Genomic DNA, 23,744 nt, shown 5'->3' on the forward strand with positions numbered 1-23,744 from the left:
ATCGTTAGTTCACTTATCAGACACCACACCAACCAGGTAGTGATTCAGATTTCCAGTTTTAATCATCACTTCTGTTTTTATTTAAGCAGATATTTCCCATTAGCATTGTACATGTCTGGAGTCCCATGACTACCCAACCATCTTCCCATCTCCATGCAGAGTTTCAGCATCATTCATCACATCTGTCCAGTCTGTCAGCTCGCAAGGTTCTTGGAGGGTAAAAGCAAGAAGGGAACGGTGGGGGGGAGTTTTTTTTTTTTTTTTTCCATGAATGAAGAGTCAGAGCCACCACCAGGCACTGTTCATCTTACACTCTCACGCTAAGAGTTTTGGGTGGATCCAGAAGAGCTGGATGGAGTCTGTCAAGCATCTGAAATCTAGCCACTTACAGGGTCCTGTGCAACTCCCAATACTCTTGATCATCTGTGAGGTATCTGACGCCTCAGTCTCCTGCAGGGTGGGAAAGAGGTAGGGGCTTTTAAGGCTGGAAGCTGGTGTAGAGAGTCTCTGTGGTAGTTGGTTTCACCCGCTTCGAAGCATGAATGACGGCTTTGGCGAACGCTGCCCTCTGCCGAATCGGAGGACGGAGGGGTGGAGGAAAAAGGAAGAGAGCCGGGGCTTAAAACAAAGATGGAGCTTTTAAAAAAAAAAAAATGCATCTTTGCAAGATGAGTAGGGCGACAGACTGATACAGGGAGAACACGGTCCTCAAGAATAAAAGCAAATACAACAGCAAACATTCTCAGACACACACCCCAATAAAACAGCCAAACAAAAACAAAAAAACAAAAAAACAAAACAAAATGGCAAACAAGCAAGTCAATCAAACCATACAAAGTGACATCAGGCCTTTCCAAAGTGACATCAAGTTTCTCTTTTAAATCCCACTCTATCCCCCTGGTCTTCAACAAGTCCATCTCCCATAATAATCTGTAAACCAGAAAGTAGTCAGTGGCTCCTCTTTATGGCTGGTCAGCAAGGTTAGGGTCCACTCTGAAACAATGACAGGGGTGTTGGATCTCAACAGGCCTCAGTGAGACTGGCTAGTATGTAGAGATCGTGCCTGTCGTTTAACCAATGGTATGGCTATTTCAGAATTAACATCAGTGACACAGGCAATGATTTCAGCAGCATCATCAGGGGACTGGTCAACGTAGTACAACATTACAGCACATTCAGAAAGGAAAAAGCATGGTGTGGGACAGGTACAAATGGCAATCTTGTACAACGGAAAGTCAAGTTTGCTTTTTACAATCACATTTCTATAGTAACGCTGGACATTCCCCCACTGAAAAGTTTTACATGTGTCGGACTCAGCACAGCTCATTCCTTGAAGCACCATTGTACAGCGAACGTGGAAGTTTGTGATACGACACAGAACATAGAACAAATACTGGGAATAGTAAGCAGGCTCTAGGGCATTACATTTCTATGCGTCACTTTATGAATGCTAATCTCAATCAAATACACTGCAAAGTTTTCACATGAATTACCTAACGACCGTGTGCAGAGTTAGACGGGGACTCGAATGATTACGAGACAGAAAACGGGCTGAACGACAGCAGCAGGAGGGGACCCCAACCCTGGTATGCAAACTTTTAAAAAGTAGCCACTCTGGAGCACAGTGGGGGGGGGGGAGACTCTGGAGCGCTTGAAAAAAAAAAAAAAAAAAAAGGCAAGGAGAGTGACGCACCCCTCTTCCTACTTAACCTCTCAATCTCCCTTTGCTGAGAGGAAGCGTGAGAGAGGAGAGCTGGAGCGAAGAAAAACAAAATAGTACTGGAGTGCTCCTTCCTCCTCGTACTCCCTCTCTGTTCACGTGTTCATCTGACCAGAGGTGTGAGGAAGGAGGAGGTACACAGAATGAGATGAGAGTTGGTGTGTTTGAGGTGTACCCTTTTCCTCTCTACCTGGCCTCCTCCCTCCTGTCCTCCCTCTTGGTGCGAATGGGCGTAGAGCCGTCGGCTGGCTGCTGGACCCAGTTGTTGTCGTGGAGCCCGACGCGGCAGCCCGGCGTGTCCTTATCTGTACGCCGGCAGCACATCCAGTAGGAACGTCCGTAAGGCAGGTCGTGGTGGTAAGGTTTGGGGTGCCAACGGCACAAAGAAACGTCCCCGCGCTCGTACTGTCGCTTACACTGCTTGCAGGGGTCGTCCCTGTACAGAGGGTCTTGGTTCCAGCGCGAATCCACCGCCCGCACCCCGTATGTCTCGATCAACACCTTAAAGTAGTGGCAGGTGCACTTGAGGGCTGCCAAGGAGCGCGTTGGCAGATAGCTGAAAATGTTGACCATTATGTGGTCGGGGAGCAGTAGCATGTACTGTCGCGGTTCGAGGAGCCGCTGGATCTGAAAGCGGATCTCCAGGAAGTCGTGGGACACGTGGCGGTAGAGGCGGCACAGTGAGGGGTCCGAACAGTCGTCCGCGACGCTGGGAGAGTCTGGTCGAGTTGCCCGCTCCCCTGAGCCCACTGCCACTCCCGTCCCAGGACTGTTGTTGTTGGCACAGTCCAAAGAGCAAATTCCTGACCCGCTGCCAGCGCCGGTTCCTTTTACATCCTCCTCCGGGCCCCGAGGCGGCTGGAGGAAAAAGAGTTGTCCAGGTGGAGGGTCATCCGATGACGTGTCGGCGGAGCTTCCTACGCCCCCGCCGCCCCCTCCCCCGCTAGGCATGGCAAAACACACCGTCTCCTCTTGCACATTCTCCGTACTGTCCTTGCCATAAAACACACATTGGTCTACGGCACCTGTCACCACCACCTCCACGTGGAACCCCGTCACTCGCTCCCTTCCCACACCCACAGCTTTCTTCTCCCCAGAGGAGAGCTCCTGGGTTGTGTCCGGGCTGCCGCAGGTCGACCTGTCCGGGTGATGAGGGTCTCCATCTGTTTTGGGAGCAGCAGTTGTGGCAGCGAGCAGCAGACTACTGGGATCTCTTGATGAGGGACTGACTAGCTGGTAGAGGTCACATGTGATTTTCTCTTTGGCCCTGGCTGCTGCCTGATTGCTCCCACCACCACAGCTCATAAACATACAACGGGACCGACCAGCTGGCTCCAACTGAGAGCGCGGGTCAAGATTTGACACTCTGAAAGCTATCCTGACCTCACCGTGACTGTGGCTGGGGGGTGGAGGTGGTGTTACAGTGCCGGACTCGCCCCCTCTCCTGCGCTCCCTTTCTCTGTCTCGACTAGAAGAGTCTAGTCCGGACCCGGGGCCCAGATGGAGCCGGTTCTCCAGGTTCTGAGACTCAAAGTGTGCGATGGCTTGGGCTACCCTCAGCGACTCCTGCTGCTCCTCGAGCTCCTGGTCTGTTTGGATGAGAGATGATGTGGACTCCCTGGCCTCTTTAGAGGGCTGGCCATCCGAACTGTCCGACACGAACACCATAGAGGAGGGGTCTGACACTGTGCCCCGGAGTAGAGTGTGCTGGTGGGGGCTCAGGCCCTGACTGTGAGTGGTATTGGGAGGTTGGTTTTGGTTGCCATGAACAGTCACAATCCCCTGAAGGGCCATGGCCGTCCTCTGCTCAACCAACGCAACCATCTCTGCCACAGAGAGCAGGTCGGTTTCATTAACCCCGTGATGCGACTCGTTGGGGCTCGGAGGTGCGAGGGAGGGGTCATGGCTGTGTTGTGATTCTGAGGTTTGGGAGCGTGTTGGAGGTTCATAGGATGAGCATCGTCTTCGTCTTTTGGCTTTACTGCAGTCAGTAGCCCAGTTACCTTTAACCTGTGGAGAGGAGATAATCCATGTTTAATTGGAAACTAAATTCAAGAAAGAAAAGCCCTGTTTTTTTTTTTTTTTGTTTGTTCCTTACCTTCATGGCGCTAGGTCTGGGCTGGCCCGCTCCGCTGAACTGGTGTGCGACAAAGAAGGCTATCTTCTCCTTGGTGTTGCCTGGCTTAATAACATACCAGGTGTCTAACAGCACGCGGCCATCTTCCATCTGGGACCCAGAAGACGGTGGTGAAGGAGGGACCGTGGGGGGCTGAGGGGTCTGGCTCTGTGTTTGGGAGCTGGACTCGAGCTCAGGTTCGGGTGGAGTGTTCTCCGAGCCCACATCCTCCTCTTCTCCGTTCTCTTCCTGCACCCCCACGATCATCCCTACATCTTCACTTCCATCTGCCGTCCTTCTGGCATTTGGAGTGGGCTCGGCCTTGCAGAGGGAGGGGGACCCTGCCCCGCCGCCGCCTCCACCGCTGCCCCCTGAGCCTGGGCTCCTAGCTTTGTTCTGGGAGTAGGTGCCAAAAGGGCGTGGGCACCACAGCCGGATGTGGGAGAAGGTATCTCGGTCCATCAGGATGCGGACCACCGTGGCATATCGGCATCTATACTGGCCAGCAGACACCAAGAGCTCTCCTCATTGTTAGACCTCTATCCTGGTGCCAACCTGGTGGGCACTATGACCAAGCTCACCAGCAAAATTGGGCATAAACCTGCATCGGTTGGAAAGAGACAAGAGGAAAGGGTGAGGAACAGTGTTAAATCAATCAATCAATGTTCATATCTCTACAGCAACAATGCTCATCAGTGCTTGGATTAATTCAGATAATCAATGGCCAGCTGAGACCGTACTGAATAGTTGCCTCATGGTGTTCAGAGTATTATCAGTCCAGCCAATAGACTGAAGAGAAGAGAACTATCATGGTACTACTATCACAATTAATCACAACTGGGCTGCCTCCTACTTTGACTAAACTCAATTAGCAGTTACATTTGCTACTTTGTACCAAGATCATCCCCCCTGCTTCAGAGTCTGGAAATCAAATTAAAGGGATTCAATTTCAGGTTTGGGATATGCGGCCTGCAAATGAAAGGGATGAAAGATGGAACACAAAAGCACTAAATGGACTCTCCTCTCTCTCTCTCTCTCTCCGTCTGCATCCCGGTGCTTCAAAGAGGACTTGCTTAATAGGAGGCAACACAGGGAGGAGCAAGCAGGCATATGCTGGACCTATTTTTAGAAAACAGCAGGAGGGGGTGGGGTAGTAGTGAAACTGCCGTAGTCGTCCTCACCCCCTTTTCCCAGCCAAAAGAACCAGTGCTACAGGCTAGGAGGGAAAGCCTCTAGTCTACCCAGCATGCTTTGCTTCAGCAGTTCTGCCAGCTGTAGGGACTGCCAGGAACGTGCCGGCACGCACAAGGAGAGAAACAAGCGGCAATGGAGCAACACGTTTGGCTCTACTGACTTGAAAGTCGCCTCTGAATACAAGAACAGTTTGAACCCAGAGTTACAACCAGTCTTTAAATATACTTGCACAATAGGATTCAACAGGACAGGACTGATTCATATTAATTTCATACTCTCAAACATGCAGCTGAGACCTTGAGATAAGGTGCATCAGTGAGAGCATTGCACAAAAATATTACCACCCACCAGTGCTCATTACATCAAGCACAACCGCACAGAGCAGGCGGACACACTATGAGATCACTTCAGCCTTTGAATAGTTTAATATAAACTCTTCTGTAAGCACGATACAATTTGGTAGATTCTGGTGACAAGCGTAACGAAGCAGATAATGTAACTGTATTCTAAATTATTTGACCTTAAGTAGCTCCATATATACTGGGCACAGGGAAAACTCCACATACAACATAAAACCTGTCCCTGTCTTGCAGTATATTACTTTACATCTCTAGGTCTAAATACAGTTAGCTCCACTAAGAATTTTACAAAAAGTAGCTTTATGTATCTGTAACTTGTGACGTGCAGCCGTGTGTCGTTTGACAGGTCTAGTTCTTTAGCCGCTGGTGTACAGGTGCTGCAACTGAGTTCAGTATTTTAACTTCTGTAGATTTCATGACTCTTCTACGCAGTTTATACTTGTGTCAATTTACCAGCCCAGTGTAAATTAAATTATGACTTAAACAATACAAACATGCGCTGATTAGCACTGCTACCCTTACTTGTCATAACAAGCTATCACCGTGCCAAAAGAAAATTGGTAACCATACACAGCGATATTCAGCCTGATATGGAATAATGCCAATGTCAATAGACAATACAAGCTTTTATTGCAGCACATGACAATCCCAGTGCTTCACATGGTTCAAACGACCTTGTTGTATAACACAGTTGATCAAAGACCTTATTTAGTAAATGCCTGTTATATTTAAGAGTTCTGAGCTTTCATGGCAGCCTACTTTCAATATGACCCACTGGACTCCTTCACTCCACACGCCTTATTGTCATTTGTTGTACTTCTCGGTCTGACGCAGTGGATGGGTGGTGTTTTGTACATTTGGACTAATGGAATGGCTGAGAGAGGTGCAAAAAGCAAACACCGCCCACACAGAGTGGTGAACCAATTCAAATGCTTCCTCTATAATCACGAAGCAACAACTCGGCTAAATGCAGGCAGATTATACTGTTGTGAGAGAAAAAAAAAAACGAGGCAGTGAAACCTTTTACTTCCCTTCCTCTAACACGCTTTAAACATTTTGATTCTCTACCTCCCCCCTTTCATCCACTCCTCTTTCCCCATTCTTATCGCTGGATCATGCCATGCATCTCAGATCAGATGGATGGCATTATAAAAGAGGCCTGATAAGAGACCGTCCGCCCACGGCAGTGTTCTAGTATAAAGTCTCATATACCATAAAACCCAGACAGAATTATTAGAAAGAGATGCCATTTCCACACTGGATCGTATTAATCTTTATATAATATATATATATACACACACACACACACACACACACACACACACACACACACATATATATATACATAAAAAAATAAAAACTCTTCCTCCTCCTCCTCCTCATCATTTGTCTTTTGGCAGCAGCAAACAACAAAACTGTGCAGTGCAGCTGAAATCTGGCAGGCAGTAGGAGACGAACAGCCAGGCTGCTCCTGTTGGTTTTAGCAGGTTACAGACTTCATTCTGTCACTTCCCGATCTACAAGTAAATCTACTAGATTTACTTGTATTTTGTGTTTAAATAAAGCTTAACAGGAAATTCCACTGTTTTTGCACAGCTTTTTTCCTTTGACGATTGTCATAATTCAGCCAAAGCAAATTCTGGGGAGCTTCAATGAGGTTGTCAATCAACTGACAGTTTTAAACTTGGCATGTCACCTGACAACATGCACACACACACAAATCAGTGACAACATTTATATTGGCTTAACTGGCATTAAAAAATAAATGAGCGGTCAGAAATATATGGTGGCAACAGAATGTTTAGTGCATCTGTGGAGGGCTAAGAGTGAATATCTCCTCCAAACGCTCAGGTTTTAGGTGTAAAAATTAATGTTCTGGGATATTTGTCAATAAATCTTCTAGACATAAAACAAGTTACTACATCAGCTGACAGTTGATCTACATGTATGACAAGAGGAATTCTGAACTGAAGGATAAAAACACTGAATAGATGAGCTTTTCAGATGCCTGTGAAGTGTCTTTCTGTGAGAATGACATACTATCTAGCTCCCTCTCACATCTGGATGGTCATCTTTCATTCAGTTTTCAATACTATTAATGCAGCAGTCCTTTACGTTTGTCCCCTCTTCACTTGAAACCGTTCCTGCAAATAAAGGCTTGGGTTTGGTTTTAAGCTTTCGGCAACAACCTAATCCTTCAAATCCTGTCCAAGCACAAAGGCAGCCAGTCCCACCAGAGCAGTAGTAAAGAGCGCGGTTCAGCATCTTTAGGTACCCAGGCTGTCTGATAATTCAGCCGTCACAAGAAAATTACGTTTTGCTATTTAGGTATTCATTTGCTTTTTCCACACATGCACATAACTATCCTGCTCTAAATTGAGGTAAATGAGACTGACACTAGCTACTGAACCATGTTATGTAGTGATGGTGAAGCTCTTTTAACAGCAGACAGAGTCAGAGGTCAGTTCACACTACAGACAAGAAGTGACAGATGGACCAGAACAGGAAAAAAGGGTTCCTCTATTTCACCAATATATAGACATTATACTGCTACTACTGCTACTCAATACATAGTAAAAATATTTACTTCTAGTTATCCAGTATATATCAATACTAGTGTACATTTACTACACAGTTAAATATTTTGTATAATATGTCAATAATACAGAGTACATCATTGCTCCTCTGTCTGGAAGTTTCTGATTACATTTATCTAACACTGCGAATTCTAGATAGGCTAATGGCTTACTCACTCTTCTGTCAGTCAAATGCCCGTGGATTACTGCTGCAGTGACATTGTGATAATACTGCACAGATGCACGTCACAAATACACAGAAACATTAAAAAAGTTACATGTTCGTTACTTCAGCTACCGTGTAACTGCCTACAGTCCAACGCGAGGGGAAGTAGTAATAGCGCTAAGGGATAGAAATACCATCCTGATCCACGGCTGTATGCACACAACCTAACTCTGAAAAGAGAATAGTTTTTAACTAACTGAACTGCAACAATACGCAACGTTCGACCAAACTGATAAATCTCTCAGAGCCAGTCAAGTTCTGTATCCAAATTAATTCCCTTTCTCACCTGGGGCTGTCTTCAGTTGTGGACCACACCAACTACGTTAACACTAGTTGTGCTTCTATTTTTATGCCTTTTATCAAACAGGTTTATTGGTGGTGATAATGGTCATTTGCCAAACGTTTCAGCCGTTCAGTTGCAGTTACTGTTCCATTTAGGGAATAGCCCAGGTACCAACTTCAACATGTTTAACAAGAAGTTGATGGACTTTGGGCAGGTTGGGCACACTTACACATAAAACATGTACAAAGCGGTATTATGAGAAGTGATGTGAAAGGGGTGTCAAAAACATTATTCCTTCACATTGTTTTGATAAATAAAATAGTAAAGTGTACAGTATGTCCTTTAACATGGTAATGGTGTGTTCACAAATTACTACTCTGCTGTTTGCATAGTTAGAGATTGACAGGTTTGTCCCATTACATCAAAATAGAATTTCTTGTCAGAGGGTGTCATTTCCATAAACAAATCAAGAGCAGTTTGTTATGCACTTTCACCAGGGTTAAGGTTCTACTATGCTAGGTATGCGTATTGCAGATCATATTGCGCTTTATTGCCACTAAATGCTCATTTAAGGCTTAACAAGTTGGATGATAAACAGCAAACACTGCAACTCTAATTCTTACTGTCGTTCAGAGCTCTCCCGCACACTATTTCTCGGCATTTCAGCCGCACGGCCAAAAGCTGGAGTACAGAACCAAGAGCCAAAATGTCTCAGCTCAGTCTCCCTCTCTGCATGCGTGCCTGTGAAGACAATGCAACAGACGTGCGGCCAGCAGGCCAGCTTTGCTGCGAACTGTCAACAGAACAATAGAGGCCAGTGCGTTACTCCAGTAGTCTACCCAGGAACACTACACGAGAGCAGTTCGTCTGTCAGGACACCTAGGAAGAGTCACTGATTGGCCTGCAGGACCGTGTCTGTGTTTGTGTCAGAGCCACTGCTACTTTATCACAAGCAACTCTGATGCAAGTTTTGATTCCACAATCACAAAGACCACTGTGTCATCGAAGGCCATTATCCGATGAAAGGAGGAGAACAATTCATTGTCTAACCATATCACATCCAACTACACATCGTGTATATGAACTAAATCAAATCCCACCAACCGAATGTTAAAGCAATGGCAACGGGAGACTTTACTGTGTTACTGTCACAGATTTACTCCTTTCTTATCCATATAGATTTATCTACTGGTGTCTCCTACACCAACAGAGTTGTGCCATGCAAGGGTCAAACACGTTTGTTTACACTCGCATTCAATAAAAACCACCCTCTGTTAAAATAAACAACATTCATCGTGTGGTCTTCCCTTGGATTACAAGTGCTTAACCGAAAACGGAGGCCGACGGCCACTAAACGACACCTTTCCTGGTTGTGTTTTACATAAGTTTATAACCCCAGTAAAACAAGCTGAAATAATGCCAACTTCTCCAGCGGGATCCAACAAGTGGTGTGTGTCTAAAAAGACCATAATATAAACTCAGAAAATTGTAGCAATCACACTGGGACGTCTTTGACCAACCAATGTTGTTGTTGTTTTTTTTTTCCTAAAAGCAGGCTGTTAGCTTACATAGCGTCGCGGTAATGCGAAACGTCCAACACTTTATTTGACAAGAAGGACTCGTGTTCAAGTCGATAACATTTAACAACAAGTGACGTAAAGTCGAAACCAACTAAATTTCTATAAACCTGTATCCTAAATGTGGTCGATTAAGGAGTAACTTAGAAATGCAGAGTAAACAGCCTCGTCTTTAGCGAGGAGCTTGCTAACTGTGTAGCACAACTTACCTGCATAATAACAGGACAGAGCATGCTAGCAGGCTAACATAAAACCCCTCAACGCTGTGTTTTAGTGGCCGACTCACCTCAGCGGAGTTAATTTCCAGATACGGCCCTCGGGACCAGCTGACTGTCGATAACGAGTGTTTTCGCCTTGTATTTCGCCCTAATCAAACCAGTCTGTCGGGTTAAATGCAGGTGACACGAGTTAACTATCCGTGTCCACGTAGCTCAGCTAGCTCAGTCGCTGGCTAGCGTCGACATTAGCCAGCAGCTACTTTCTATCCTCAACCTGGTCTGGTTGTGGCTGCTGCTGCCAAGGCTTTATGTGCCTGTCAGTTCCCTGGACACAGTCTGTCTCACTGTGCGCCTTGTCAGGACTCTCAGCAGTCGCTCTCTCGCTATCTGTTTAGAAGTGGCACGGGCTTTTACGGTATGTTCTCGGGGATACCAAAATAATCAGTGTCAAAACGGCAGGAGGAGGAAGGCCATCTTGTTGACAAGCAGCTGCATAAGGCCCGCAGCCAATAGCGAGGCAGAGTCGGTGGTGTGCCCATATATGGCGTCTGCCCAGCTCCCTCCCTCTGCTGCCCCCTGCCCTCCCACACTGACTATACGGGACCACACTGTGAAATCTGCAACATCAGAAGGTCACTGTGTCAAAGACAGGTGGGGGAATCCACGTAATGCACATATTATCATGATAAACCTTCAGTTCGTCAAAAACAGCGCAGTCACCCATTCTTCTCCCCATAACCTCCACGATCCTTGGATGACATTCACATTTGGATAAATCAACAGACCCCAGCATTTCCAAATTCTGCCGCAATTTTATTTTGTGTCTTGCCAAATTTGTTATTCACGAAAACGGAATTATAAATTTTATTGTGTTTCTGAACGAGTTCAATCTATACTTAAAGTCTTTGAAATCAACTAAAGACCCCTAAACCACAAAGTTATACGAAATGTTGAACAAATTTCCCATAGAAATCAATACTTGAATTCCCCCCTTGTGTAATGGTTTACACTTTTTAATATGATTATTATTATTATTTATTTCTAAAACTTCTTGTTTCCTGGTTTTGTGTTTTCATTTAATATTTGTCAATTATTTAAAAAAGAAATCCCTAAAAAGGACTTTCCTGTCCAGACCTTTCAGGCCTTTCTAATCTGTTCTTTATCTCCACAGTCACTGGACTCCTACATTTTTTTTTTCAGAGGCTAGTGTTCGTAGTGTTTTTATTGCGTATTCTGGGTTATTACTGCACCCTGTAGCACTTTGAAATTTTTAATGAAAACTTCTTTATAAATAAAATTTATTATTATTATTAACTTGTAACTTGCTCATTGTGAAGGACCATTCTTCATTTATGTTTATGTATTTATGCATTTTAACTATTTCTGTATATTTATCTTAATATTTTGTTTTCAGTATTTTTCATATTTAATGGAAACATTACCAGATAATGTTACCCTTTTGTCACATTTTAATCATCTTCTTTATTTTTTCTCTCATCATGCAAGTTACCCTATTGTTATCCAACACATCTTCACATTTCTTATTCTGATATGTTGCCTAAATAAACATTTTGTTAATGAGTGTAATTAAACATTCATCATGTCATTACATAAACTGTAGCTGCTTTTTAGTAAATTAAACACATATAAATCTTGTAGCATTATCTCTTGTTGACAACTATGTTTACACTACATGTGCCTACTGTATAGTGCACATTAAATGTGGTCTACAGATGGGAAGTTGAGGAGAGGTATAGTACATATATTAGACTGCATTGGACAGGCTGGGGGGAAAGCGTCACGCAGCTCCCTGTTAATCCAGCAGAGGGCCAGACACCACTGCATTGTGTCTGCTACAGTGTGCATATGTTACCTGACAAAGATCTGGCAAATTTTTAGAAGGGAAAACTAACATCCCTACCATTGTGGGCTAGGAAATTATTCAGTTTTTATAAATGTTTAATTTATATACTATATGATTATATTATACACAAGGTGATGTCTAGTATCAAATAAGAAACTATTCATCTAGCATGAGAGAGATACTAGACAATGTAGGCACGGAATTATAAATAATTGGTGGTTATACACTGTCCACACAAAACTAAACAGTGATTAGGTGGAGTTTCGTTTCTTTCATTTGAATGCACTTAAGTACATGCTGTGTAATTTTACCCCTTATTTAACTGTGTTCTGGTGACTAAATCTCACAGGTCATAATTCACCCCTCTCTACAATTTGACATTGCAACAGTCTGGATAATTAGAAAGCTATGTCCTCTCTATAACAACCTAGAGAGTAAACATGTCCTCACACTTAATTAATGAACAGTTTTATCTGTCCGTTATCAAGGCAGCTCCACTCGCTCAATAATTGACCTATTGTTTCTGTTTGTACAGTTAAAATATGTATTTTCATATTTCATATTTTTCCTTCTTCATATATATACAAAGGCTGCTGGTAGCTGACAGATATATGCTATAGCTCAGTTGTGTAACTGACACTATGAAACCACTGGATCCACACACCTCATCACTAGTTTTGTAACTGTGCCTTGTTGCACGTGCAAGCACGCATCCAGCAATACGATGACACCTCTTAATTCTCATTGGACTATGACCTGTCGCGATGGAGAAGTCCGTCACGTAGTTCTCTGAATTTCTATTGGTTAAGAAATAACCCCTCCTTTATTCCTGAAGAGGCCCCGCCCACGTCTCACTGTGATTGGGTAATGGGCGAGTCACTCAAATTTCAACTTCCGGGTGCTGAATCGTTGCAAAACAGAGAGGACTACACAGGTGGATAGCGGTTGGCATGACAGTCAGAGAGAACAACCTGGAAAACACCGCTTTACGAAAAGTAAGTACATTTTTTGTTTGGTCAGCAGAGTGTCTTCTGCAGAAAAGTGTTTTTTTATTTTAATGTGCAAGTTTGAAGTTGCATGTGATTCAAAGCGCCATTCTGTAGCTAATGAAGCTAGTTACACAACATGGTTAACACTAGCATTGATTCAGAAGCTAACTGATGGGCAACTCATTGCACAGGGAATATCCTTGTTGTTATCTATACGCATGTATTTTTCTGGTACATTTGTATTTGTAGGCGCCGTCGCTCGCCGTACAGGCTGCACGTGTTATTGGTACGTTAGCACGTCTTGTAACGTGGGCAGCTATGTGCCTCAAGGTTAAACCCTATAGAAAGGCGAAGAGCACCATTTATCTGAAGAATGAAAATATGTATCATGGATGATTATTTATTTTTATCATTGCTTTAAGGGTGTGACGGGTGCATTTGGTCCTGTGTGGACTGACATTTTCCTTTATTGTCTTACTCCGTCTTGTACTTAAACTCTCTTCTTTGGTGCTTTGTGCAGTGATGCTGTCAGAAGTCCTGCAGGTGCTGCGTGGGGCTGGTAAGGTGGGATCTGCCCTGGTCACCACTCAGGGAGAACAGCTCAGGTTAATGGCCTGCAACTCCACCCTGGGAGCAGGAGTCAAAGTTGCTCAGGATGTGGTAGAAGGACTGGTGGGAACTTTCATGGGAGGCAGCAACCAGGTGGGTTTAACCAATAAATAAGCTAATTAAAACCAATCTATACTGAGTCATACTGTACATACAAAGTGTAATTATTTGGTTCAGTGACTCATCCAGTTTTGCTTTATGTATGTGTGTAGCAACAGTCAATAAAGGAGGACGTGTTTCCGGATGCAGAGGGCTGGGAGAATATGGACCCAGATGAAGCAGCCAAATGGGCTGTGGGGTCTGAGTTCCCCTCTGCTGTGGAGCACAGCCAGACAGACGCTGGTCGGACAGCAGAGACGCACACAGGTACTGGCCAGTCAGGTTTTCCATCACATAAATCCTGCCCAAATGATTTGACTGGTCCGAGAGATCTTTACAAGAATACAGCCAGCTTCTGTGAAGTTTTCTATATTTCGCGTACATCAAGAATTGCTTTTGTCAGTATTTGGCCTTTGAGTATTCAAGGGCTTGTAGCGTTGTGTCATAAATAAGGATAGTTAAGGTAATTGCATTTTATTAGATACTATACTATACTTTAATGGAAACTTTTTTTTTTTTTTTGCTTGGAACCCAATAAAAAAAAAACTTTCTTATCTTTACACAGGAGTACATCCCAATCCAGAGACAGCGACCGGAGGCGCAGGCTGGCCTGGTCAGAGCTCTCGCCTCCTCCACACCACCCCCAGGATCCACCGGTACTACTTTCAGACCAGGTCTGTCCACAACACTGTGGTGGGCAGACTCACTCCAGAGGACATCAAGAAAGCCAGGGAGGCAAAGCAGGCCCTGGTCAAACCTGTCAGACAGAAGGTTTGTTTAACAGACTAATTATAGTAAAGATCTGTGGGAATACACCGCAGTGAATGATTCAGTTTTCTGTAAAATCCTTCTTTTAATTAGGGGGATGGTAACTAAAGAGATTTTGGTACATACGAGTAGAGCTCGAAGCAACATTCCTAATGGCTGCAGTAGTTCCTGTTGTCATACCAAATGCATCCAGTCACACAGGGTAACAAAAACATGTGACTGAAACAGCTACGAGAGAGTTCATCACCAATGAATAAGAAAAACAAATGACAGGTAATGTTAATTCCATGTGATAATTGTTTTTTATCCACTTGTGTGACTCCATTCAGCTGAGTGACCGTGCCAGAGAGAGGAAGGTGCCTGCCACAAGAATCAGCAGGCTGGTTAACTTTGGGGGTAAGAATAATGTGTTTTATATTATTTTAATTGCTTGGCAAAACACATTGCTCATTTACAGTTGTTGAAGATGAAAGCCTTCATTCCTCTCTAGTTTACCTCATTAAAATACGTTTTCCTGAAAGTATAGAGCATAAGGAACAGTACCTGTAAATACATTACACAGAAATAATTCCAGGACTTCTTCAGATATTCACTGCTAGCACATGGTTAGATTATGTGAGGTTGCATATACGACAACCTTTCTCTCAAGCTGTTACATATAAGAAACATACACTATAAACTTAAGAGAATTGGTGAAACACATTTCTGCTGGAACCTACGAGATTTATCTATAATCTTGCAGTGTGTTTAAAATGTACATGTATTTTCTCACTGAGAGCTTTAACAGTTTCCAGTGAACAGGGAAGGTTGTTTTGTCTTACGATGAGGAGCTTCTTTAACATTCTTCTCAAGTGCCCAATTTTTAAAACACTTAACATTTAGTGAGCGCTGCCAGACACTGAAATGTGATTTGAAATTAAATGACAACAGCATCTGTGCCAAGTCTTTGCTTCCCTCTAGCATCTGTTAAGTGACCCTTAATTGAAAAAAAAAAATCTGTCTCTGCTTCAGGGCTGGCTGTGGGACTGGGCATCGGTGCCATTGCAGAAGTGGCAAAACAGTCAATGGGGGGCAAACAGAAGGGAGGTAAATACACATTCTCTTCTTGTTCTCTCCTTCTAAAATAACATTTGGTCCAGCACATTTGGCTGATCCAGGTGGCAGATGGACAGCTGGTTGAGTAATTTCTAATGTCTCTGCACCTGCTCGGCACTGGACAGGCTTTAAATCAAACATGCTGACAGGATTTTAACTGGAGTGTTAAACGAGCAGTGTTTAATGATGTACCAGTGCCCCAGTTCTTACGCTCTGCTATTTAAAATTGGTCCAATTTAGAGTTGAGCCTGGCAATTTACATGAAGCAATTTGAAGAAATTGCGAAGATAAATTGCTCCCGTCATGCTGTTGTACTCCTAATCTGGTGCATCTGATGTCACTGCTAAAGCTGCTCCTGTGTGGTGTGTTTTGTAGACATGAGTGCCCTGCTAGACTCTCCTCTGCTGTCAGAGGCCAATGCCGAGAGAATAGTCAACACACTGTGTAAGGTTCGTGGAGCTGCCCTCAAGATAGGCCAGATGCTCAGCATACAAGGTACGAACTGAAGCAATGACATCACTGCACAGTGTTGTTCAGATCTCTTTGGTCAGTGCAATATTTTCTAATGACAACTTATTTTTTCTTCAGACAACACCTTCATCAACCCCCAGCTGCAGAAGATCTTTGAGAGGGTCCGGCAGAGCGCAGACTTCATGCCCATATGGCAGATGAATGTAAGTTTGGTTCTGTTGTTTCTCACCAAAATAGATGTATGACACTTTCAGCCCAGTTTAAAGTAGAAAAGTCCCTGCATTTTTAAAATCGAACCAAATAATACAAGTTTTATGATGTTTTTGCAGAAGTGCTTCCAAAACATTCAAAACAATGTTGTGTGCTTGGCTAAATGTGCTTCTTGAATTTGTGGTGGCATATTACCAGCTCATCAAGAGCTCATAAAATGTAAAATAAAAGCACCTAGAATTCCTTTATTGCAAACTCAAAGAGAGATGTTCCAAAAGCAATAATGAGCAACATAGTTCCTATAACAAAAACCAAGTGCTGTACACCTTTGGTCATTTGTTTAAAAATGGACAGAGGTGTTCTGAACAGGTGGCTGCGTTTGATGTGTGTGAAGCTTGACTTTTTCAAATGAACTGTGCTAACAGAAGAATCACACCTGAGCTTAAATCAAATCAAACTCTCAGTCATCTCGTGGAGCAGTTGTAAATGGAGTCAAAGTACTGCAATGCGTGTTTCTGATCATGTAGAAAGTCTTGGAGGAGGAGCTGGGATCAGGATGGCGAGAGAAGCTCTCATCTTATGAGGACAAACCGTTTGCTGCAGCTTCCATCGGCCAGGTGCACCATGGAGTTTTGAAAGATGGTAGAGAAATCGCCATGAAGATTCAGGTAGGAGAGTAGACACACACACTGCGTTTCTGGCTTCCTCCAAAGCTCTGTTTCACTTCGTGCAATGATTTGATGGTGTGTTATTCCTGTATTCATCCCAGTACCCTGGAGTGGCAGAGAGCATCCACAGCGACATAAACAACCTGATGTCAGTACTGAAAATGAGCGTGGTCCTGCCAGAAGGTAACAACTACATGAACATCCCATTCAGAATAACTAAACATTCAGGTAGACATACAATTGATAGTCACTACTGTTTGTGGTATTCTTTCATTTGACATTCAAAAAATATTCAAATATACATATTTCAATGCTTGAAAAGTGTTGGTGTTTAAAATATTTATCAGCATTAGTAGCAACATCTATGGTAATTGTGCAGATGTAGTAATTTTTTCTATTTTTAAAACAGTGGTTTTTACATGGTATTCAGTATTTTTATCGTTGCTGCTCAGACCACAGGGCGGTGCTATAGCTGCAGGTTAAACCCAGCTGCTCAGTGAACTGATGGTTGAGTAGCAAAAATGTCTGCATCTCAAGACAATCACACACACTCAACATTTCATAGACTGTAACCTGGACTAAGCTGCACTTTATGCAACGTTTACATTTTCTTGTATATATTGTTGCCTTTAAGCCGGGGTCTCTGCAAAGTTTCATTATGTTCTCATAGTGACATTAAAGACTCTTTATTGTCTCTTCATTCATTCTTACAAGATGACACATTTTAGTAGAAAACAAACTGTTGTAATTAACAATGGTGTGTGGTTATTCTTCTTCTAGAGCGTCCTCACAGTATCCTCATTTAAAAATAAAAAGATCTTCGTCTTTCAAATATACAGAACGCTTGGTTGCAAAACCCAACATCTTCTAGTAAACAGCATAAAGTGGCGCAACAGACTTGGCATTTTGCCCTTGACATCTTGTTTTTATTTTCGAGTCGGAAGTTACATCAGGTCGAGCTGGTTGAAAACTAAAGAACAGCTGTGTCAATAAATAAAGGAATGTCTCCAGATATAGTTTTCCTTAATGGGCCTAACATCTATGTAATTGTTGCACCTGTTTAAACTGTACTGCACTGTGTAGTGGAAACAATTTATTGACCTGACCTCATGAGATGTTGAAGATTTGTGAATTGGGGCCTGTTGGTATTGGACTTAAAGGTAGTTTCGCACTGGTTTCATTTCTCAAAGCAGTGGCAATGTCCTATGTCCTTCTTTAGACTTTATGTTCTATGTGTTGCCAACGTGTGTGTGTGTGTGTGGCCACGCTGGAGTTGGTGCATTTCAAGCCTTTATTTTGATAGCTGGCAGTAGAGAGATGACAGGAAATGAGAGGAGAGGGATGGGAAAATTGGTGTGCAGGAAGCTGAGGTGACTGTCGGCCCCTTTGCCCCAAGGTTACCATGGTAACCTTTAAAGCACTAGCCATGATCTAATTTGACGCAATATTGTTGTGTTTAAAGGTAGCATTTCTTATCCATGCACTGTCTGTCTTTCCACAGGTCTGTTTGCGGACAGCAGCCTCGAGGTGCTTCAGAGGGAACTGGCGTGGGAGTGCGACTATAAGAGGGAAGCAGAGTGCGCCAAGAAGTTCAGGTACGTTTGTGTGACATGTTGAACCATAAAGACTCCTCTGCTGAAGCCCAGTGGTTTGCCACCACATACCATGTAACTGCACAAAATAGAAACTACACCAAGTCACCTTTTAAGTTACAGTAGTCGCTCTGTAATTACGTAGTGAATGGTTGCTACATATAGTGCACATGTACTGTAATATGGCTATTTTCTGAGACCTCGTACCTCAACATTTTATGTTTTATTTAGTATTCTTCAGATCACATTACAAACGGCTGCTTTGATGTGTTCTGTCGGGTTTCTTCTTTCCTATACATGAATCAGGCATAACATTATGACCTCTGACAGAATTGAATATCACTGTTTTTGACTTGGCATTTTGAGGCACTATGTTTAGTTTACTCTCATACATACTACAGTGTGAGGTTGAGTCACAGTGTTTTGTCACTGGTAACCATCTATACACACTAACTGCTGCTATTAGTTTTCCATAGTTTCTTTACTCCAAATGAACACATAATTAATCATGAAGGGCTGCTTTTCTTTTCCCTCGGACCATTTGTGTCTGGCCTCCAGGTCACTGCTGGAAGGAGATGAGTTTTTCCAGGTCCCTGAGGTGATTGATGAGCTGTCAGGGCGCAGGGTGCTGGCGATGGAACTAGTGCAGGGAGTCCCACTGGACCGCTGCGTAGACCTGGACCAGGAGACCAGAAACCAGGTACGGCAAGATTTGGCAGCCGCATGGATCCCGGCTATTACAAAATGAAATGTGGACAAGTAATAATGAGTAGAAGTTAAAGAGTATTTGCGAACTTTCTAGGCAATTCTGTTATGTATGAACATATCCAAAATGTTCTTGATACGGTGATATCACCTCAACCAAAGTGACGTCTCATTAGGGAACCATGGAGGAATAACTACTTCTAGGTTTTAAGTGCTTCAGTTGATTCATTTGTGCCTTGTGAAGTAAAGGTTGTCAAATAATACAAAGGAAAATATCTGGCTTAAAGGTGTGTAGTTGGAGTCCATGACAGTCGGGAGACTTAATAGTATGAACCAATTAGAGCTGAATCCCTGACACGCCTTAATAGGCTTTTGTTTAAGACCATTGTTCGTTTAACTTTTTAAAATCTCCCGTCACCATTTTCTTTATATTACTTTATGGAGGTTCTGTGGGATGTTCGCCCCTGTTCATAATCAGCAACACAATTTATATGTTGTGTGTTCTCATTTAGAGTAAGATGTGCAGTGGTATCATTTTTAGCTATGGCAACGTGGTGCATCACAGAACCATGAGACAGCCCCTGGGGGGGGAAACAAACTATGTTTAAAATACATTCATGAGAGTAGAGTGAGCGGAGAAATGTCAGACTGATAAGTAACAGCACGGCAGTAAACGGCAGCCTCTTCACTCCACTCCAGATCTGCTTCAACATCCTCCAGCTGTGTCTCAGGGAGCTGTTTGAGTTCAGGTTCATGCAGACGGATCCAAACTGGGCCAACTTCTTTTACAACTCGGACACCGACAAGGTGAGGAGAAACCGCTTTTTAAGTCGTAAAGGGAATGACCAAATGAATGTATAGGCATCATCACACTCTAACTCTTATTGTGTTTTTAGATTGTTCTGTTGGATTTCGGTGCGTGCAGGAGTTACCCAGAAGCGTTCACAGACGACTACATCCAGGTATGATGAATCTTAAATTATAAAGCGGACATCTGTGAACCTCGCAACATCATTTATGCAGCAAGATTTAAGCCAATAATTAAACATCAGTCTTTTGCTAAATTTTGCAACGGCGGAGGCTGACTTATCAAGACTTATCTGAAATAGTGACGTGCGTGTTTGCATTAAAGATAATTCAACCCTGAAGTGGAGCTCTGTGAATAAACATCATTAAATAGACCATGTTTGCCTTGTGTTCAGGTGGTTCATGCAGCTTCCGTGGGCGATCGAGCCACTGTTCTCTCCAAATCGAAGGACTTGAAATTCCTGACAGGCTTCGAGGCCAAGGTAGGATATTTTAGTCACTGGTGCTGTGCTCATTTATTTTTCATATCCTTGATGCTTTTTCCCTGCAGTGGTTGATCCCATCCTTCTCCTCTTACCACATCTATTTGTATGTTTGCCAGAGACATCACGCTTTCGGTCCTGTTTGCATTCATAAATAGATTTCAAAGAAATCGGGTGAAGGGTTCAGGAGAACAAGTGACTGATTAACTGTTGAGTGACCGTAAAGCTAATATTTGATTAAAGTTTCATTTACATTGACGACATTCAGGATTCTTTCTTTGAAACGAGAGACGATCTGAGTCATTCAGCACTCAGCAAACAATGCACTCTACTCTCCAACTGTTTACTAGTGTGGTCAGTCTGGTATTTATTTATTTATTTGTTGTGGTTCCTTATATGGGATACTTCACTATGTTTGCGTGGACAATAATTTCTGAAATCCTCCTCATTTAAAGTGGATCGCAAATTCCAACGTAACGGTTTACATGGCCTCTAAATAATATTATCCGATAAGATGTGAACAGGCTCCAAACACACTGATTGGAACACTGTCTATCTTTTGTAGTAGTGTGCAAAACTCACACATTGAGCTAATTCAACAGACTTTGATTCTGATTGTTAGTGGACCACTAGTGTCACCACTAAGTGGCAACTGTCCTTATTTCATTCTAAAAATTTAAATGTGAACATGAATCAAGAAAAATAGGAAAAACTGTAATTATGTTAGATAAGTTTCAGAAATTAAAATGTGCAAATCCCATTCCAATGGAAAAACATAATATTACAATATCTTGCTTACTTCAGAATGAACACACTCACAAATGCAGCTTGAAGTCTGTTTGTGTTTTGTAGGCATTTTTGCTTTTAAAGTCCAATCCTAGTTGAGCATCCACTTTAACACCTGTTGCTACTCTGTCCCAGGCCTTCCAGGACGCCCACGTCGAGGCGGTGATGATCCTCGGTGAAGCCTTTGCGTCCGCCGAGCCCTTTGACTTCGGCACCCAGAGCACCACCCAGCGCATCCAGAGCCTCATCCCCGTGATGCTGCGCCACCGCCTCACCCCTCCGCCCGAGGAGACGTACTCCCTCCACCGCAAGATGGCCGGCTCCTTCCTCATCTGCTCCAAACTGAAGGCAAGCATTGCCTGCAAGGATATGTTCCTGGGCGTGTACAATTCCTACAACCAGAGGAGGCTGGCTGAGCAAGCAGCTAAGGCCAGCGCTTAGAGCCTCGGGACCAGGCGACCGCTTTGACATGTCAGAACATTTGCTGAGTTGGCTCGTGAGGACAGATAAGATTCTGACAGATAAGGTCTTGAATTCAAAGGTGGACAAACTGGATCTATATGTAACTGACGATGCCAATGAGCTCTGTTGAGGACCATGACTGTTCTTGATGTTCTCTGCTTGAATCATTTCAGTAGCTGTTTTTCCATACCAGGAACCTTTGGTGCCACTCGGTACAACTCCATCACTTGGACCAGAGAGAAATTATTTTAGCATTTGTGATTGGTTGAGCATAAATCATATATCACCATAAATCATCACAATCATTTGTAAAACTAGATTTATTTATTTTTTTGACAGTGTCAGTCTGTTTTGCTACTACTACTAATGCCCCCGTTTGCTGTCCGTCACAACAAACAGCAGCATGGCTTAAACCTCCTCCATGCTACCAACATAAGGAGTTAGTACTATTGTATAGTCTTCTGCATTATGGCAGAAACTTGTTACATAGCAAAAATCTTCCTGGGTCTTTAGGCAATGGTGTAAACGCAGACAACAAATGGCCTGAAGAAACCTCTAATTTATTGATTTTATTTAACCAGGAACATCCCATTGAGAACAAGAACCTCTCTTATTTTTTCTTTTTTAAAGAGAGTCTTTCCGGGTCTAAAGGTTCTTGGTTCTGAGGTGGAAATATAGCTAGTGCTACACTTTAAAAACGTCAGTGTGAAGGTATATTTTGTTGTGTCCTTCCCCAGTATGTTACTCTGCTGCTCACTGAGACGTCACCATGTTTGTACATACATGAAAAAATCTTTGAAAACTTTAATATTAAACTGAATGATTGTGAAAATGGTTGGGACAGTTCTGTCACGAATACACATTTTAGCTCAAAGGTTGAACTGTTAATGAATTAAATATGTATTTGATACTTTCTTTTCGTGGCAAAATTCAAAGATAAATTCTCCCAAAACACAAGATGTATATTTTCTTTGCGCTCCCGTTTCTGAAGTCGATGAATTCCAACTCCAGCTCTCTGGAACAGCGAGAGAGAATGAGGATCTTCTGTCTTCAGGGCAGACAGTAAGCCCTGCACTGACTAGCAGATGCTGCCAAGCACTTTCATTTGTGAGTTGCCTCATGAGTTAGTGAATAAAGGTTTCACCTAAATTTGATAGCTGCCAGACTAAAGGAGGAGATTACCAGATGAATTAGAGAAGACAGTCTAATGGAGCCCCACTGAGTAATGGCCTTGCATTCTAAAGTGTACTTGATATAAAACTCCATGATGTGAAACGGGATCAGTTCTTTGTAATGCTTCAGTACTTATTTATTACTTCTTATTAGATGTAAACTATACCATATGAAGCAGTGTGCTGTGCATGTTTTTTTTTTTTTTTTTTTAAATAAATAAAATGTGAGAAAGGTGTATGTGTGTGTCACAAATTTAGATTTACTGGCAAGTGTCAAGAGGCAACAAGCCAGGGCTTTCTTCCGCTCCGTATTGATCTTTCCATTTCACTTTTAGACTCGTCTGGAATAATGTCGCTGACCGGGGGCCATGTTTGACCTCACTGTTTTCCAACAACAACGTTCTTGAATTGACAGCGAGAGAAGTTGAGCTCTAATATAACTAATATGGCTAATGGTGGCATTGATGGGTCTGCGTTTTCAGCTGCTATTTTTGTTTCAGGGAGTTGCTATCTTAATTCGTTTCAGGAACGGTACAAGACTGCAGGCTCCTCACGTAATGAAGGGAGGTGAGGTGTGAGGCTTTCACTGACATCATAAAACCCAGATGGAGAAAGGCGCATTGTTTTGCCGTGCGCCCATTAGTACACGGCCGAGTCCTGTACTTTTACAGTACGGCTGCTGAGCTGTTCCTCCGC

General features: G+C 43.2%; 2 protein-coding genes across 2 annotated transcripts; one reads left to right on the forward strand and one right to left on the reverse strand.

Annotated features, from left to right (window-relative positions):
* Window positions 1-37: 37 nt before the first annotated feature.
* fbxo46 (F-box protein 46) lies at window positions 38-10,758 on the reverse strand. The gene is made up of 3 exons (XM_047593976.1): window positions 10,338-10,758; window positions 3,819-4,437; window positions 38-3,730 (listed from the first exon to the last, which is right to left on the reverse strand). Exons 2-3 carry the CDS (start codon window positions 4,296-4,298, stop codon window positions 1,907-1,909), a joined length of 2,304 nt encoding a protein of 767 aa, XP_047449932.1. The 5' UTR covers window positions 4,299-4,437; window positions 10,338-10,758; the 3' UTR covers window positions 38-1,906.
* A 2,245-nt stretch (window positions 10,759-13,003) lies between these two features.
* coq8b (coenzyme Q8B) lies at window positions 13,004-23,284 on the forward strand. The gene is made up of 16 exons (XM_047594926.1): window positions 13,004-13,128; window positions 13,643-13,824; window positions 13,944-14,097; window positions 14,396-14,601; window positions 14,928-14,994; window positions 15,610-15,684; window positions 16,069-16,188; window positions 16,282-16,367; window positions 16,902-17,042; window positions 17,144-17,225; window positions 18,544-18,637; window positions 19,193-19,334; window positions 20,039-20,146; window positions 20,236-20,301; window positions 20,542-20,628; window positions 21,550-23,284. Coding segments are annotated over exons 1-16 (1,917 nt in total). The 5' UTR covers window positions 13,004-13,127; the 3' UTR covers window positions 21,856-23,284.
* Window positions 23,285-23,744: the final 460 nt, after the last annotated feature.

Source organism: Mugil cephalus, chromosome 9, assembly GCF_022458985.1.
Source record: "Mugil cephalus isolate CIBA_MC_2020 chromosome 9, CIBA_Mcephalus_1.1, whole genome shotgun sequence".
NCBI lineage: Eukaryota > Metazoa > Chordata > Actinopteri > Mugiliformes > Mugilidae > Mugil > Mugil cephalus.